This window comes from Urocampus carinirostris, chromosome 4 (genome assembly GCF_059441175.1).
Source record: "Urocampus carinirostris isolate Australia breed hairy pipefish chromosome 4, RoL_Ucar_1.0, whole genome shotgun sequence".
NCBI classification, from domain to species: Eukaryota; Metazoa; Chordata; class Actinopteri; order Syngnathiformes; family Syngnathidae; genus Urocampus; species Urocampus carinirostris.
In genome coordinates, this window is record NC_142352.1 from 20,491,834 (window position 1) to 20,510,780 (window position 18,947).

At 39.3% G+C, this 18,947-nt stretch overlaps 2 protein-coding genes across 5 annotated transcripts in view; both read right to left on the minus strand.

Annotated features, from left to right (window-relative positions):
- cep89 (centrosomal protein 89) overlaps window positions 1-13,438 on the minus strand; it is a 33,541-nt gene extending 20,103 nt beyond the window's left edge. For 2 of the 3 annotated variants that reach the window (XM_088333877.1, XM_088333878.1), the window contains exons 1-14: window positions 13,218-13,438; window positions 11,841-11,947; window positions 11,426-11,572; window positions 11,133-11,343; window positions 9,506-9,557; window positions 6,610-6,807; window positions 6,354-6,496; window positions 5,418-5,468; window positions 4,674-4,757; window positions 4,491-4,597; window positions 4,083-4,198; window positions 2,176-2,356; window positions 1,834-1,989; window positions 530-671 (exon numbers count right to left, since the gene is read on the minus strand). In XM_088333877.1, the coding sequence (XP_088190003.1) occupies window positions 530-671; window positions 1,834-1,989; window positions 2,176-2,356; window positions 4,083-4,198; window positions 4,491-4,597; window positions 4,674-4,757; window positions 5,418-5,468; window positions 6,354-6,496; window positions 6,610-6,807; window positions 9,506-9,557; window positions 11,133-11,343; window positions 11,426-11,572; window positions 11,841-11,947; window positions 13,218-13,259 (1,737 nt within the window). In that variant the 5' untranslated portion in view covers window positions 13,260-13,438. The remainder of the gene's footprint in view (window positions 1-529; window positions 672-1,833; window positions 1,990-2,175; window positions 2,357-4,082; window positions 4,199-4,490; window positions 4,598-4,673; window positions 4,758-5,417; window positions 5,469-6,353; window positions 6,497-6,609; window positions 6,808-9,505; window positions 9,558-11,132; window positions 11,344-11,425; window positions 11,573-11,840; window positions 11,948-13,217) is intronic. The other variant, XM_088333879.1, reaches the window with a different exon arrangement.
- A 2,580-nt stretch (window positions 13,439-16,018) lies between these two features.
- Window positions 16,019-18,947, minus strand: part of rhpn2 (rhophilin, Rho GTPase binding protein 2) — a 40,636-nt gene continuing 37,707 nt past the window's right edge. For both annotated transcript variants that reach the window (XM_088333883.1, XM_088333882.1), the window contains exon 14: window positions 16,019-18,306. In XM_088333883.1, the coding sequence (XP_088190009.1) occupies window positions 18,061-18,306 (246 nt within the window). In that variant the 3' untranslated portion in view covers window positions 16,019-18,060. The remainder of the gene's footprint in view (window positions 18,307-18,947) is intronic.

The window sequence follows — 18,947 nt, forward strand, 5'->3', positions numbered from 1 at the left end:
CATATCAAGGTGTTAGAATGGGCAAGTCAAAGTCCAGACTTCAATCCAATTGAGAATCTGTGGAAATAACTGAAAACTGCTGTTCAAAAACACTTTCCTTCCAACCTCACTGAGCTCGATCTGTTTTGCAAGGAGGAATGGGCAAAAATATCAGTTTCTTGATGTGCAAAACTAAGTCATACCCCGAGCGACTTGCAGCTGTAATCGCTGGAAAAGGTGGCGCTAAAAGGTATTAACTCAATGGGGATGAAAAATTTTGCACACTCACTTTTTTGTTTTTTATTTGTTAAAAAAGTTTAAAATATCCAATAATGTGTGTTCCACTTCGTGATTGTGTCCCACGTATTGTTGATGCTTCACAAGAAATAACAGTTTTATATCTTAATGTTTGAAGTCTGAAATGTGGCAAAAGGTCACAAAGTTCTAGGGGGCCAAATAGTTTCGCAAGCCACTATATGTACATATATCATATATTTTTCTAGTTTTTTTCGACTCCTCCATGACAGTGTTCTACAGAGAGTTCTCGTACCATTTGAACAACTTGGTCACGCTCTTGCGAGATGCGATCAGCCACGGACACAACGGCCTCCAGGTAAGTACGCGTCTTGCCCTCTTTTAGCACAAATTCGTCCTTTTGCTGCTTCAGTGCCCGAAGACGCCTTTCCATCCTCCTGCAATTTAAGGCGGTAAAAACAATCCACAATTCTAAGATCAGGAAAAACAAAACAAATTGTAGGAGCTTAAATGTAATAGGGCGAAGCACATTCATCAGCTCATCACCCTCAACACACCATCCCCACAGTCAAACATGCCGCCATCATTTCAGCCTTGTCCGCTTGTAGAATTTGATTTTGATTGCGGAAAACACGCATCTTGTCCACCTCACTTTTGTTCTTGCTCTGCTCCTGCTCTAGCTGCCTGAAAAGAGTGATTACAACCATCTAAGTCCCGTGACTTATTCTCTAAAACCGCTGTGAACATCGACATTGCCACATCACACAGAGCGACTCACTTAAAAATTTAGGTGTCATATTTGACCCCGATCTGTCATTTCAAACACATGTGAAGAAAATTACTAGAACCGCTTTCTTCCCTCTCCGTAACATTGCTAAAATTCGTCCTATACTTTCTCAGTCGAATGCGGAAATCATAATTCACGCGTTTGTTACCTCCCGTCTCAATTACTGTAATGCACTGCTTTCCGGTCTTCCGATGACCAGACTCAAGAGTCTTCAGCTGGTACAAAATGCTGCAGCGAGGCTTTTGACTAGGACAAAAAAGTACGATCACATCACCCCAATTTTGGCTAACCTGCATTGGCTCCCTGTTAGCCTAAGATGCGATTTTAAGGTTCTCCTATTACTATACAAAATCATACATGGACTCTCCCCCTCATATCTTTCAGATCTAATTTCCCCCTATGTCCCGGCCTGAAGCCTTCGTTCTGAGAGCGCCGGTCTCCTGGTGATCCCAAGAGCCAAGAAGTGTTCCGCTGGTTCGAGAGCGTTCTCCATCCGGGCACCGGTGTTGTGGAATGCTCTTCCCCCTGAGATCCGATCTGCTGCCTCAGTGGACATGTTTAAGTCTAAGCTTAAAACTCACTTCTACTCTATAGCATACAAATAACCTAAACTTCTTATATGTAATAACTTTGAAGCCCTTTGAGACTATTTGTGATTAAGGGCTATACAAATAAAAATGACTTGACATTCATTAAAAGGAAAATTGTTCAATAATGCGTACGTTATTGTATAAAAGAAGACAATTTCATGGGTGGATTAATATAGGATAGATAGATTAATAATGGATCCTAGAGAGAAGATTCATGCTAACCTGCTGGCTTGTCTGCTGCTCTCCAGCTCAACCTGTGCCCTTTCCACAGCCGCCATCATTTCAGCCTTGTCCGCTTGTAGAATTTGATTTTGATTGCGGAAAACACGCATCTTGTCCACCTCACTTTTGTTCTTGCTCTGCTCCTGCTCTAGCTGCCTGAAAAGAGTGATTACAACCAGAAAACTTAACTTAAAGCCAGGTCGAGGTATACAGTCAACTTCTTTGTCAAAAAAAGTTAACGGCCATAAAGAGACATGTGTCTACATGTGTCTTAGAAAATCATATTAAATCAATTTAATTTCAATTCACACATTAGCAAAAGTAATGCAACACTCTACCCACCGCCTGAGCTTCCCGGCAATGCTGCAATGCTCCTCCCAAGCGATGGCGTCCTCAAGCCGGGACCTCAATGTGAGCACCTCCCTTTCACTTTGGCGCAACTTTATTTTACTCTCATCCACTTCCTCATGCAAATGTTGGTTTTCCGCCTCAAGCAGCATCAATTGTTTGGATAATTGGGACACTGAGTAAGGGAAGAATGAAGATACTGATGGATGGAAGAATGAATAAGTGGATTAAAGATGTATAGTTGATTTCACAGGTCAATGAAAAAAATTATTTTTCTGTGTTTATCAGGTGATTAAGGGTGAATCTGATGTGCTGAATCATTTTGCCCTGCCTTATCACTGATTATGCAGGGGTCTTCTCCCATATACATTTGTATGACTGTGCACAGTAAATTATGCAAGGATAATTCTATCCATCCAATATGTCGCCCCAATTCCAACCCATAATGCCAAGCGCCAAGCAGGGAGGCAATGGGTACCAATGTTGAAGTCTTAGGTATGACTCAGCCAAGGCTTGAATGAGCCCTCTCCAAGTCTCAGGGTGGGCGCCCTACCCCAAATCCACCGAGCTGGTGTGTGTCTGTTTATATATATATATATATATATATATATATATATATATATATATAGATTTAGTTATATATTTATATATATATACACACGTATACATATATACATAAATATATAATCCACCAATCAATTATCAGCACTTCTTATCCTCAGTAGGGTCACGGAGGTCCTGGAGTCCATCCCAGCTTTTTTTGGGCAGTGGGCAGGGACACCCTGAATTGATTGCCACAGAGACAGACAAATCACTCGCTGATTCACACCTAGAGACAAGTTGGACAGGCCAACTAACCTGACATGCATGTTTTGGGATTGTGGGAGGAAACCAGAGTTCCCGAAGGAAACCAACACAAGCACGGGGAGAAGATGCAAACTCCGCACAGCTGGTAGGTAGATTTGAACCCATGACCTCAGAACTGTGCCGTGGACGTGCCAGCCACTCAGCTGCTGTGCCGCCCATACATGCATCTAAATGTATATATATATATATATATATATATATATATATATATATATATATATATATATATATATGTATAAATATATATATATAGTATATTTGAGTTACGCCAGCTTTAGTTTTTGGGTATCCTGTTGCAGATTGTGATGTTTCTCTGATTGATTCTATTTTGAAAATGGTCAGCATATCTTGAATCCCAAATAGTATAAGCTTTCAAATTAATATGCCTTATGACATATTTCAGTGACTGGTGACATGTTTTTGTTTAGGTTTAAGGTATCGTATATTGTTAAAACTTTTTCTGCGTAGTCTTTCTTTGTAAATATCTCATGTTTAAATGTGGGCACATGCGTCGTATAGTCATGTGCGGCTTACGTAGTACAACATTTTTTTTTTCTTTAGAAATGTACTGGGTGCGTCTTATAATCAGATGAGCCTTATAGTCCAAATCTTACGGTATATCCATCGTAAGAAAATCTTTTTTCTTAAAACCTTACTTAGAGAGAAGAAAGAAGATGCGTATTGACGAAACAAGCCAATAATGCAAGATTTTTAACTGTTTTTATAAATTAACTTGATGTAGAGAAATTGATGCAAGTTCCGTATTCAGCAGTGCAAAAATACTCTAAATCAGTTGAAGAAATCTAGACCACAGACAGTGTTATCATTGGTTTATCAAATTATGATAATGGAAGATGGATGATGGTTGGATGTAGATGGTTGGATCATTAATGGGTCCATGATTTTGTAAGTCAGGCCATTGGCGGATTTGAATGGGTGGATGCTGGTAATGGAAAACGGATAATTTGATATATTGTTGGATAGATGACAGAAATAATGAGTTACTAACGGACGGTTGGCCATGTGGTATGTACCTTCGGACAAGCGTTTGTTTTGCTCGGCCTCTTTCTTAGAATTCAGAACCTCCAGCTGCTCGATCAGAAGCTGGTTCTCCTGCAACACCAGCATGGCTTGCTTCTGCAATTGATGGCTGTGGACATATACACACAAGAGAGGGTATCATGGGTAAAGAACTACCTCCCTTGCACGCAACTCTATTCTCATCCAAATTACGGTTAAAGATCCTGCTCCATCATATGCTGATATATTTATCAAATAATAAACATAACCTCGCAGTCATTTTTTCCATATGCTCATCTTTTCCTTTTACTCTTACTCTTATTGGAATGGTGTCAACTCACTGGATATTGTCTCAGCTAATATAAAAGAAAAACCCTCATGAAAAACTAAAACACATGAGTTTGTGTCTTGCATTACAGTACCACTCGTCCGAGCTGAGGCCTTCAGCTTTCTTGTCCATCTTCTGGTGGAACATCTCATTTTTTTTCACAGCCTCCTCAATGTGAACCCGAAGCTTTTTCTCTTCTTCCTATGAAAATCAATTGCTGTCAAGTGTCGTCCGAAATAAAATCAATATTTTAACCTGTGGTGATCAGATGTCTTACTTCAGCACTGCGCAAGAGAGCATCTTTCTGATTCAATGAGTCTTCATAGGCTAACATCAGAGGAGACAAATACTTCTTGTCAACCTACACCAATCCCGGACAAGAACAACCGTGTCAAGAACATAAAGACTCATTGTCAGCCAAGAACTTTGAACATAAAGTCAACAACAATGTACACTCTAAGTCATACCTAAAATGTTACTTTTATTTTTTAATTCAATATTACATTTGGTTAGATAAGCCAAATACACTCTGTAATTGTCAACATTTGAAATAAAGCAATTAATCATACTACCGACAAATATTGATATCAAAGGGCTTTAAAAAAGATTATTTCTAATAGACAGGCTTTTACCTAAATATATTAAAGGAGAAATATAACAAATTAAATTTTACATGGGGATTTCAAAAAACAATTTAAACATTTTAATTTAATAGTTCTTAGAAAGATAGATTATTTTTTTATTTTCATATAACAAATTTCAGAATTGCATCCTTCCATTAAATTGAAACCCCGCTTTGTTTTGCACTCTTATTACCAGTTTGGCATTACAACTGATATGGTGCCACTAAAATGTCTCAAATGTGTTCCTGATTGGTCTGCTAATTATGTTGTCTTGGGAACAACTAAAAGACCCCTTACCATCATCATAATTTAGAAGATGAATCTACTGATTTATACTCAACAATTACAGCAAACCAGAGCACTAGACTTACTTGAAGCTGTTTTAATGTGTTACTTACCAGCCAGGATGGAGGAGAACCCGTCGTTGGTAGGCTGCTTAATCTGGAAATCTGCAAAACACATCCCAAATATAAAATTCTTGAGATAGGAAAATAACCCATTTAACCTGATTTTCCAATTGACAGTTATGATAGATGTCTGTGGCATGTTTTTGGGGTTCAAATTTGTATTTGTAAGTGTGGATGCACGTATGTATGTATTACCATAGGTTACAAATATTTCAGATTGTTGCTACCTAAAAAGAATGCGATTGTGCTGTGATGCCCAATTTTTTTAAACTATAAGGTAGACTTCCTGGTAGGTAAAACAGCAGGATTCTAAAAAAAGAAGAAAAAAACACATCACAACCTTACTTAATGTTATGTTCAAAAAGGTTTTTGTTACATTAGCAGCAAACACGCTTCCGTGGAAATATGAAAAGCGTGTGATGCTGAGGAGTATAAAATGTTTAACTAAAATCAACCAAAATGATATATACTTGCATTACATGCGGCAGATAAAAAGAGCAACACTGTCACCTGGAGGAGATTTAAGGATATTGCAAGCCTAAATAAAGTAAAGTAATTGGATTGGTCATTTGAGCTGGCATCATTTAAAAGAAATGCATAACGTAAAGATATTAAATAATTAATGATTCAATAAGCGTATTTCTTTGGCTTATTTCATTAGCTTCTTTCTTTAATGGTACAAAATCAAAGTTTAAAGTGTGGGATTAAATCATATTTTGGCCTTACACTAATGGGGAGTTATATTTTCCGTAGGCCAAAAATGAAGACTCTTGAGTTCATGTGGATGTAAATGTGAATGATTTATTGCTCTAATATTTAAGGTCAGCGGCTGGTGAATTATCTGTTTTGTACCCAGACACCTAAACACATAATGCAATCAATGAATGTTCTAGCAATCAGAAGACTTATGTTATATTTTTTATGTACCTCCTGCTTTTTGAGAGGCCTGTATTTGGTCTGGTAAGCACTCAGCTCCACACTGAGGCGATAGACACTGCGTTTGAGCGTGTCATTCTCATCCACAAGCTCCTGGGCCTGCTGCCTTGCATCGAGCAACTCTGCTTGCATGTCTGCAAAAGACAAAGAAAAGAAATAGAAAGTTACAGAATTAACGGTCTTTGATCTACATGTTCCATCAGAATACATAATTTAGCATAGAATTATTGATTTCATTTTTGTTTACCTGCATATGAGGTCCTGATTGACTGGGCCCTAGTGTGACTCTTAGAGTGGCTGATTTCCTGTTTAGGATGTCGCACTTTCTCCTCCAATCTGAGGTTTTTGTCCTTTGAGGCATTGATTCCTTGCCCGTCCTTTTTCACAACGCTGGCCTCAAGTGATGGCTGACTTAGCAGTTTGGGCTGTTTTGATTGGCTAGTGGCTGCACGGTAAACATATTATTACATTACATTCTCCGGGATATGAATAAAGAACAAAGTGAAAGTTGTTGATAAGGGGTGCCCAATACATGTGTACAGTGTCTGTATATCGTGAAGAAACTTCCGAGACAATCTTCTCATAGTAGATTAAAGCGCACGCCCTTCTCGGGGGGTATAGCACTAACAACATAAATGTCAGCCTATCATGTCCCCACCGTAAAAGAGGTCACCTTATTGCCACAGGGCACCCAGTCTGACATCTGATCATTTTCGATGCAATTGTAACCCCCACATGCACATACAAACCCGGCAAAAAGTTCCGAGGTACAATGCAGTGAATGCTCCACTAGCGGGCATTATGCACAAAAATTCTCAACATGAAAAAGATAAAAGATGTGTCAACGAATGCAAGATACATCACCATACAGTAAGACCTCGGTTATTGCGGCTAATGGGGACCAAAACCACCCGGAAAACTGAAAATCTGCGAAGTAGCAACGCCCCTTAAAGAGAAAATAATAAAAATAAAAAATATATATATATTTTTTTTAATTATTATTTTTTTAGACCCGTTTAATGGGGAGCAAGGCCACCCGCAAAAAGTGAAAATCTGCGAAGTAGCGACGCCCCTTCAAAAAGAAAAAAAGAAAAAAAATTCATCTCATTATCTGCACCGATAATCCTTATTATTTGCGAGCGAGCCCCTAACCCGCGGCGCGGGTCCTTTCGGGCGCGATACGCACGACACCGCGACGGCCTGTCGGAAGCGTTCACGCAAGGGGGGGAGGATCTTGTACGGGAGTTGGATTTGGGCACAACAACGGCGCGCGGTTTTGGTGCGGCTTCCGCTCCACCGCCGTAATGCATAATAGTCTTTGAGATCCCGTCAGCAAACACGAGCTTTAACGTGCGCCACGAGCACCATGCTAAGGCTCTCGACTTACTCTGGCCGCACTGAGTGTACTGGTAGCCCACGGCTGCTACTGCTGGGTCCACGCGGCTTCCGCTTCACCGCCCCCTAACCCCCACAGGTCCCCCCTACCCCTTTCCCCCATCGAGGGCTGTGTAGCGCCATGTAGAGCCATCGCGGCCCGAGCGGGAGACGTGACGTTGGTGACTTTTTCATCCGCGTTAACAAACGCATTTTGTAGAATACGATCGCGCTTTATTGTTTAAATAAACGCATTATATAGACTACGATCGCCCAATTATTTTAATTAGCTCGCTTTATGGTTTCAATAAGCGTATTATATAGAATACGATCACTTGTCGGAAGCGCAGCAGAATGCGCGTTCACGCGAGGGGGAGAGGATTCAGTACGGGAGTCGGATTTGGGCACAACACCGGGAAATGAGAACGGCGCGCTGTGCTAGGGTCGTCGGCCGAGGGGGATTCCCGCAAAAAGTAGCGACGCCCCTTTTTTTTACCATTACAGACCACGAAGCTCTGAATCCGAGGTCTCACTGTATATGATACAAATAAACAATAGTCAATATTTACATGTTTTGCTTTTAACAGTAGTGTAGATATATTCTCTGACTGCTACAGAAACCCCTGCTTTTTCTTCCTGCTACAGAAACATTTCCCTATTTAAATGCTGTCTGTAGAATCAAGTGTTACACCCTAACCCCACAAGACAACTTATAAAGATATAGGTTTTGCTTTTAATAGTAGTGTAGAGATATTCTCTGACTGCTACAGAAACCCCTGCTTTTTCTTCCCGCTACAGAAACTTTTCTCTATTTGAATGCTGTCTGTAGACTAGAGTGTTACACCCTAACCCCACAAGACAACTATTTTGTTCTTACTGGTTGGTTCACCATCTTGTTGATTTGATTACTGAAGCAGACTGACAAAGTTTTCCATTTAAACTAAAAAAATCTATGGTTGGGTTCTTGTATCATGATAAACCGATTCCTGGTCATAAAATGTTTAGTTCGTGACATTACCGTCAGACAGACTGAACAGAAAATTAACTATTGGAAACTAAATTGTGAGTTTTCTTTTTGTTCATCACATCAATAATTCTTGTGTTTCTCAAAAAATTACAACCTCTCCGCCTCTATTCAACTCCAACTCCCTTTCCCCACTCGAGTCATTTTTCTTTTATTAATTAGAAGTTTCTCTTTAAACATTGTCCTTTGTTTTTACATTTGATTTGATTTTTCTATCCATGCAAATAAATCGTAGTCTGTTAGAATCAAACAACGTTGCATTGTTTATTTGTGTGTCTATATATTTTTCCTTTGGACTGATCAATCATCATTATCAATGAACTGCAAAATCTATAATTTAAAGCTAAAATACAATATGTTTAGACTATTGCTTCCTTCATTGTAAATACCACAGAGGCCATTTTGGGAACTAGTTTGTGTGGAAATCTTGAGGACTACCTGCTGGCTGAATCGGTAACCAACGAATTAGATTCTGAATTAAATAAATATAATTTAAAGCAATTTTCGTGACAGTAGGTAAATCATTTTGACATGGCCATTTCATGAAGTAGCTCAGATGAACAAAAAGTGAGGGGGCCCCTGTTGGAGATGCTTACCTGGCAATTATTCCTCAAACTTTATTGGATCTTTTTTTTCCATTTTCTTGCTGCTGCTTGTATGATTGATTGATTGATTGATTGAATTTTAGGTTATGAGTCTGAAAATCACCCTCTGAATGTACTTTAATTTAAAAGAATCAACTAACCTGGAGAAGAGCCCCTGTTAGCAAACATATGACTTGACTGATGTGAACTTGTCTGGAAGATTCAAAAGTCATATTTAATGCAGAAAAGGACTTAATCTGTACAGACGCTCCCCTACTTACGACCATTCGACAAAAAACGGTACATACGAACATTTTTTGGGGAAGTCGAAAAATATACGGACATTGCTGTAAATTAGATTATGTATTGTGTGCATCATTTTCCCAGTACAGGACATTACTGTAGTGCTTCTTTCCGCCGCTACCGGAATGTGGCGCTGTGAGAGGTCACCAGAAAATCTGCTTCCTCTTTCTAGTTATTATGTAAACATGCAGTTCTACGTGTACTGAATTTCCAGTGCACTCCGAAGAGGCGAGCCGTTTCTTTTGAAATTAAAGTGAAATAAGAAAGCTTGGTGCGATTGAGAAAATGGTCGGAACGCTTTATTTCGGCCACTCTCTAACACAGAGGAGGACCTCTTGAGGCTCATCTTCCTTAAGTAAGGGCCCGGTCACACAGCCGTTTGCTTCTGTATCGCGGCTGAATCACGGCCAGAAATTTCTGCCCGTGAAGCAGACGCTGTTGCCCGCGGTGGAAAATGCGCAAAATTGGCCAACCCGCTGTTCATCCGTGGTATGCCCGCGAAACAGACGCCGGCGGCTGTTCCGCTTCCTCATCGCGTCAGTTCCACTTCCTTTCCGCGTGTGGACCACGGGTATAAAAGCTGCCAAGCCGGGCTGTAGAAATCATAACTGCTCAAGACACAGTCCCGTGAAGATCAAGATTTCAAGCTATGGCACCGAAGAAGAAGCCAATATGTTATTATTGTAATAGTTTTTTATTTTTATTTTATTATCTTGTTATAAAATGAAAAGAAATGTCAAGAAATAAAAATGGATTAAGACGAGGTCACTACGGTGACGGGGATCCATGTTCACCCCTTGACGTCTCGAGCACAAGTGACGTGTGCTCGGCAAATCACGCTGAATATACGCGGAGAAAGGCGTTTGACCGCCACACGCGTTACACACGCTAATTCACGTGATTCAGCCGCAGAACAAACCCGCGATTACCCGCTAAAATTCCGCGTCCTACCCGCGTGTAACCGCGCCCTGGCCGCGGGCGTAGCACGTCGTTCCGCGTCTGTACCGCGTCATATCCGCGTGTGTACCACGTGTGCCGCCCGCGGTTACCCGTGGTCTAAAGTTTTGAGCAGCGCAAAACTTTTTCGCGCGGCCAACTGAGTGTGAATTTCTTGCCGCAAGTAAAGCACGGCTGTAACTCGTCTGTATCGCGATCTCAACGTGGGCAACAGCGTCTGCTTCACGGGCAGAAATTTCTGGTCGTGATTGAGCCGCGATACAGACGCAAACGGCTGTGTGACCGGGCCCTAAGTTACACTTAACTTTATTTATCTTTCTAGAGCATATTATTTCATGAAATGATTATTTTTAGTACAAAACAATACAAGTTACTTATACAAGCCTTAAACATACTTATACAAACCTTAAATATCCAAAATATAGTACTGAAACGACTTACGAAAAATTCAACTTTCGAACGATCGTCCGGAACCTCGTTCGTAAGTAGGGCAGCGTCTGTATTGCAAAAGTGACTGTTAATATTTACCAAGTTCTCCGCCGGCATTGAGCGGACTGCTTTTTCTGTGTCTAAACTCTTCCGTCTGTCCACGGGATAAAAGTCATGTTTCTCTTCTTCCATGCCCCCTCCTTCGTCTTCTTCTTCCTTCTCTTCACCAGCCTGGTGTTGCAGCTCCTCCTCAGACTGATCAGGGGAGGACAGAGGAGGACGGATGACATAGTCTTGTGACCATCGATCACTAATGAATGTAGAAATGCGTGTGACCATGAGCATTCAAATGATTCTTTATAACATGACTAGGTAAGGAGCATATGTGTCACCGTATAAAGTTTGCGCTGCTGACGTTGCGCTCAGAAAGCAGTGACTCTGATAGCTCACTCTCACACCCAGAGTAGGGACGAGCCGGCGGCAGTCCCCATGTCTGTCCAGTCAGTGAAGAAGACAGAATAGCAGCAGCTAAGGCTGATCTAGGGATAAAAATAACAAATTAACATCTGCTATAAAAAAATGACAGTACAGTAGACGCCCCCTGGATACGACGTCCCTGCCTCACAGCATTCTCACTTAACAGTGTGGAACAAGATAATTTTTCAACCCCTCTTTATGACACTTTTCTTACTGTAGTATGCTTTTAAATCCCCTCCTTAAATTTAACATTGTTTCTAGAATTGATGAGACAGATGAGACACAAGTGGAAGAAGATGGTGAAGGGATGAGGAGAGGGTTCTTCAGTACCTGGGTCTCTCAGGTGAGGGGGCAGGGCTGCGCGGGGGTGGGGTTCGAGGCACAGCAGCCTTGGGAGCAATGGAAGCGGCTGGAACCAAACCATGGACTATGTGCTTCTACACACACATGCAAGAGATCACATTCAACAGCAAAATTTTAACATATGATGATGAGGGGAGACAACAACAAGAGAAACAACCAAAAATACAATAGCTCTTATTTCATATGGAGTGCATATAGAGTTATAGTGTGGTATGCTGTAGGTCTGCACGAGAGAGGTAGAGAGAGGGAGTGGGTAGTTACTTTATATTATTTTACTGTTTACTTTTGTTGTGAACAAAATATTTGAAGTGCAGTTGCTTATTTATACTTGACCAGTTGTCTCACGTTGTGAGACTTTTAATTATTTTACACCACAATGTTAAACACACATAATATTGTTAAACTGTTTACTTTTGTTGAGTGAAAATACTTGAAATACAGTAGTATATGTCTACTTGAGAGTTGTCAGAATAGATTATTCTATTGAGTGAAACTCACTTTATATTGTTTTACAATTGACTTTTGTTGTGAACAAAGAAAACACTTGAAGTACAGTAGGCTATGTCTACTTGACTAGTTGTCTCCTGTTGTGAGAGTTAGATTGAGGCTATTTTACTCTCTTTATATGTTTTATATTTAATTGTTATTTTATACCAGCTCAGTAGCCTAGATGGTAGTGTGCCCGCTTTGAGACTGGGAGGTCGCTGGTTCGCGCCTCGACCGAGACATACCTAATTGGTATAATGGCGGCGCCCTCTGGCTGCGGCTTCATCGACCCGCTACAACGGGTCAGGTGTATCGACATTTCGTTCTGTGTACATCGTTACAAAGAATGACAATACAAAGGAAATTATTATTATTATTATTATTATCATATTGTCTACTGTTGGTTTTCTTGCACTTCAAGTGTAAGATGAATATGTTGCTGGCAATGTGCATCAAATATCACACGATTCTATAAAACTACTTGTCCTTTCAAATTCTTTGACATATAACGACTTATTTTTAAGTAACATAAAGTGGTTTTTTCCCTGGTTACTTTTATTATAGAGTAATTCAGTTACTCTTTTGGAAGAAGTAGCAACAATAACTAATTCCCTTTTTTTTTTATTAAAGTAACGTGTCCAACACTGCTCACAATGTCACACTCAACAAAATCACGAAACTACGTGACCGCGAAAAATGAACCGCGAAGCAGAGACAAATGGAAAACAACCCATGAATGACTTTTCACATTGATTTGCTGTTCCATTATTCGTTATTTTCGATTTCTCAAAACACATACTGTATTTATTGTAGCTTGGCGACCATTCAAAAAAAAACAATTGTGAAACTAGCACTCACGAATTGTTTGTCTTTCTCCCTCCATCGGTTCAGCTTCAACATGGCGGACGGTACGAGGATATTTTAATTTAAAACGACAATCAACATTCTGTCAAAAACACAATGCAGTTACTGTGTTATGTTAATGTATCCTAACAAATAGCGACTTTTAATGAACAAATAAAAGCTAATCTTTTAGGCTGCTACTTGTGGCTTCCCTGTATCCAGACGCTCCGCAAGCGTCCCACACCTCGCAACATCCGAAACTCCAATTGGCTTGACACTTCCCCTGCATCCAATCGGCGTGCTTGATTTTGCCTAGCAACCCAGCGCTTATTTTTGCCTGTAGAAGGCGACAACGATCCACTCAAGATTTTTATTTTCCGAACTTTATTCTCAACCTTTTTAGAAATCAACAATAGCCCAACATTAGAACGACCTTGGGGCAGCACGGCGGCGCAGTGGTTAGCGCGTGTGCGGCACAGTTCTAAGGTCTTGGGAACCTCCTGTGTGGGTTCAAATCCAGCTACCAGACTTCCTGTGCGGAGTTTGTATGTTCTCCCCGTGCTTGCGTGGGTTTCCTCCGGGCACTCCGGTTTCCTCCCACATTCCAAAGACATGATTTTCAGGTGGATTGCCCGGTCCAAATTGTCCCTAAGTGTGAACGAGCGAGTGAGTTGTCTGTTCCTGTGTGCCCTGCAATTGGCTGGCAACCAGTTCAGGGTGTCCCTTGCCCACTGCCCGATGATCGCTGGGATGGGCTGCAGCACCCCTGCAGCCCTACTGAGGATAAGCAGTGCAGCTAATGAAATGAGATAAAACGACCTTTGGAAATAAAAAACATTTAGCCAAATAATGGGCAATATCGTAAAAACCCAATTCATTTTGAAAACAATTATTTCCTGAAACTAATATTTTAATTAAAATTTTATCATAACTTAATTTTTCAGTTTTTAATTTTACTCTTATTCAAAGCGAGACGTTTCTCTCACATGGGAAGAGCCAAGTTTTGCTTTTTGGACTCATTTTTGAAGGGCTACAGGAAATGTTCATATATAGCACCAGTGAAAAAGTATTTGCCCCATCCTGATCTCTGTGCTTTTTCCATATCTATCACTCACACAGGTTTCAGATCAAACTAATTTTAATATCAGTTTGCAGTTTGTAAATGTTGATTTCATTTAAGGCACACACACAAAAATCAAAACCTATTAAAATGTGTTTAATGATCTGAAACCTTTGAGAGTGCTAAATATACAAAAAAAAAATCATAAATTAGGAAAGGGGCAAATACTTTTACATGGCACTGTATATTGGTATGGAACATATCAAAAGAATGCTTGAACCCTCATATTTCATTTTATTTAATTGGAAAAAGTATGTTTCTAGCGGGCAGCACGGCAGCGCAGTGGTAAGCGCATGTGCGGCACAGTTCTGAGGTCATGAGATCAAACCTTCCTGTGTGGAGTTTACAAGTTCTCCCCGTGCATGCGTGGGTTTCCGCCCACATTCCAAAAACATGCATGTCAGGTTAATCGGCCGGTCCGAATGGTCCCTAGGTGTCAATGAGCAAGTGAGTTGTCTGTCACTGTGTGCTCTGCCACTGCCTGGCAACCAGTTCAGGGTGTCCCTTGCCCACTACCCGAAGATAGCCGGGATGGGCTCCAGCACCCCCGCGACCCTACTGAGCATAAGCGGTGCAAATAATGGATGGATGTTTCTAGCTTTTACTATTGTTAAGTAAATGTCTGCGAAAAGCACGCTTTTCCATAAACAACACACAGGCACTTGATTTGCAAAATAAGAGTTTATTGTTGGAACATTAAACGTATGCATGAGCGATTCAGAGACCAATATTTTCGGTGACGTGATCACACGATTTCGGTCCCCGTGGCGATTGCGTTCCAGCGGGTGTGCACAAAACGTCATCCCTTGTCATCTCTTCGAGAAAGAGAAATGCTGTTGAAGTGTAAACTCTCTGTATTTATCCATATTCTTGCTACTCTCACCTTGCTGCTTTACTTACCACATCGGGCCGCCTACACACTGCAAATTGTTGGAGTGGGGGCTTCCTCTATGTATGGACAAAGATCTGCTCAGAGCCATCTAATTGTAATTTATCGCACTGAAATCATTCCAAGAGTGTTGCTACCCTTTATACCGTTTTTTAAAACAAAATGAAAAATAAAAAACATTTTTACATTTTGACACTTCGCAACAAAGCTTCTGAAAACATATGTATACGTTACTGCATTGAATGGGTTAAGAACAGCAAACTTTTCATAATAATGTAAATTGATTTAATTTGCGTGATACTATTAAAAAAAAAAAATCCTTATTTTTGAAAAAGTCAATTTTATTACAAATCCTTCATTTACACAATGCCCCATTATATTTCAGAATGTCATTTTGTCAAAGGATCACTCTGGCTGTCACTTAAACTACAGGGGGCAGGGCTAACAACTCAATTAGCTAATTCCTTGAAACAGACATGAGTAGCAGATCCTGCAATATCCATCATTTGAGCAAAGGAAAAGAGGTGTGTGTATGGAAGCCCAAGAGTGACAAAATAAAACGAACATCCAATTAATAAATACAACCTTCGTCGTTTTAATAATTAAATTATGGCTCTCTTGGGCATCCATATAAATCTATGTCGATGTTGTCATTTTCTAACATGATAAACATGATTAATTTAAGCAAAATGTGTGAATTCATTTTAATAAGATTGGATGTGCATATTTTATATCATCAAGGTTATTCCCTTTTATGACATTTAATTTTCTTAGAATCCACAATTAGGTTAAAGAAAGAGCAATAACTGTTTGGTCCCCTTTGTTTTATTAAGATTGGATTCAAAACAAGACAAAAACATTCCCAGAAAAGTCATACACACCACAATTGAAGTTAGTTTTACACCAATCCCGGAATAGAATTTAGAAATGCAATGTCTTTTTTTTGTTTGCAATGTATAAAATTGATGTACAGTATATGAATGTAACTCTCGATAATAGACTGAACATGTTTCACGATGACATGGCACGAAGTATCAGTTGGAAGGTTTTCTCGTGACATGTCTTGTAACGGCACACACATGAAAAAAAAAGGCAATAAAATGCATACATTCCTTCAAACGGCTAAAAATGATTTCCATTCACAAACCACACAAAATCCAACAGGAACATAAATGTATGATATAAATAATAATTTGATTATCAAACATGTATAAGAATCTACTTTGTAGACAACAGAGATCAGTCAGACACAAAAATAGTGTCAGAGAAAAAAATTGGCCGAGTGATTTAATCAGTCTGCTCCTACATTCATATTACAAGGTGAGATATAATTACATGCTATTGAAGGGATTCTATGACATTTTGAATTGGAATTAAAAATCCCAATTTAATTAAAAAAAAAAAGGCATATATAGCTAAAACGGTAAGTAATTTTTTTCTCCCACTATTGATTTGTTTTGACACAGATCGTTACAAATATAATTATGTGGTTGGAAAGTGTTTAAAACTCAAAAATTAAAATCAGATGGCACAAATGTACTGTACTCCCATAAACTTGAGGCATTGTGGTATTTCTAAGGCAAACAATAAATCAATAGTGTGTATTTACATAAAATCATTGGCACTCAAATTAAAAAAAAAAGTCATATTGTGATAAAACTGGACATCTTTGACAGGTTGCAGACTCGTCTCTCGTATTCGGTGCACAAGTATTTAAATAACAAAGTTGTTAAAAAGGTGACAGGCGGAGTTTTGTACTCATAAGCTTGAGGAAAAATAGATTCTTGGAACATAACAGGTTAGACTGGATATTTTTGAGAATTTTTAAAAAATGTTTTAATTGCTTTGTGAGTCACTAAACTTTTAACTAACATTTTGTTGGGTTGTAAAATTGTGGCCGAGACTGCACACAAAAAAAATACCAGAACAACAGCTTTCAAGGTAATTGTGACGTTATAGCACTTATGTGGGGAAAAACTAGAGAAAGCATCAGAGCTTTTGTTGAATGAGAAAAAAAAAATCAATTTTGTTCACCATTTTTACCTTAATTAATTTGTTGTAGTCCACCTCCCCGAAAATCAATTCAATAATTATGAGCCTTGTTTAATTGGAAAAAATAAAGCAAAATATACCCACCATTTTACTCAAATTTTCTGTGACTAAAAATAACAAAATGCGACCTTATTCTCAATGAAATTGTGACTTTTTCTTGGAAGAAAATATTATTTACTCACAGAATTGTTTTAAGATGATGAGCCTTTGTTTAAATGTTCAAAAATGTATTATATTAACAATTTTTACAGAGATTAATTAGTGTTATTATTTGTGTTTTTTTTAAGACAAATGCAACCGTTTTTGCCCAAAAAAGTAACTCTTTTTAATGAAGACATGATTTATTTAACAAAATGTGCGATTTCATTCGAATAGGATTGGTATGGTGAGCATATTTGATTTCATTAAGGTTATTCCCTTTTTATGACATTTAATTTTCTTAGAATCATTTAAAAAAATTCTTATCAACAATCAAAGTTTTTTACAATTGTGTAAATGTATTCTGGTGTCATGACTTGCTTTGATTTATTCTTTTTTTTTTTTTTTTTGTCATATCGGAAAGCGAGATTTGCTGATTTTTACCAAACTCAACATAACCACTTTGTCACCTACTGGTGAGCTGGTTCAGGCACTTAAAAACAAAGATCCCTTTTATAGTATCACAAACATAACTGGTTAGCAGCTTAGAACAAATGATTCCTTTCATTTTACCATTGAATTTCTTCAATCAGCGGATTATACCTGATAATGTACAGAATAGACATTCATTGGAAGTATTGTGGGCTGCACCTGCGTCCTCAGTAGAGGCTGGCGTCTTTGTAGGAGCTTGTAAAGGTCGAATATGATTTGTTCCAGGATTGCTCTGCAGTGGGCAGGCTGACGGTACTGGTGCTTTTCAGTTTGTTCTTCAAGCCCCAACTGAGGAAGGAGGACTTTTTGGTGACCTTGCGCGACTTGCTGTTTTTGTCGTCGCCGTCGTAGGCCAAACAGATCATGGAGTACGTCTTTGGGAGATTGCCGCAGAAAGTGGCACTCTTGGCCGGCTGGAAACACACAAATGAAAGATTTTGTATGCGCTTTATTTTATAGCAAGGGTCACCTATGTTTTTGAAAGTGAGAGCTCCTTTTTTTGTCAGCAATTTGCACAAAGGTCTATCAATTTTAAAAGCATTTTCAATATAACAACCTATCAAATTAAATAGTTGCCGCCTGGTCGTGGTTTTAAAAGTTCGAAAGGCCTTCGCTCTGAAAACGCTGGTCTACTAATGATCCCAAGAGCCAAGAAGAAATCCGCAGGTTTGACACCATTCTACATTTAGGCCCCGGTGCTGTGGAATGCTCTGCCCTCTGAGATTTGATCTGCAGCCTAAGTCGAACTGTTTAAATCTAAGCTTAAAACACACTTATGTTCTATAGCTTATGAATGAGCTATATTTCATGTTGCCGATGTTAATATCCATTGCAGCCTGGTCATCCTGGAAGGGAGATTACTTCATGCTGGGTCCATTTTCGAGGTTTCTTCATTTTCCTCATGTTGAGGTTTTAGAGTTTTTCCTCGCCCTCATGTAGGTCTTAGATCAGGGGATGGTGTAATAATATTCTGTAATAGTCTTTTCTGTGCAACCCTTCGAGTCTTCTTGGTATTAAGGGCTATACAAATAAACATGACCTGACATGACCGATC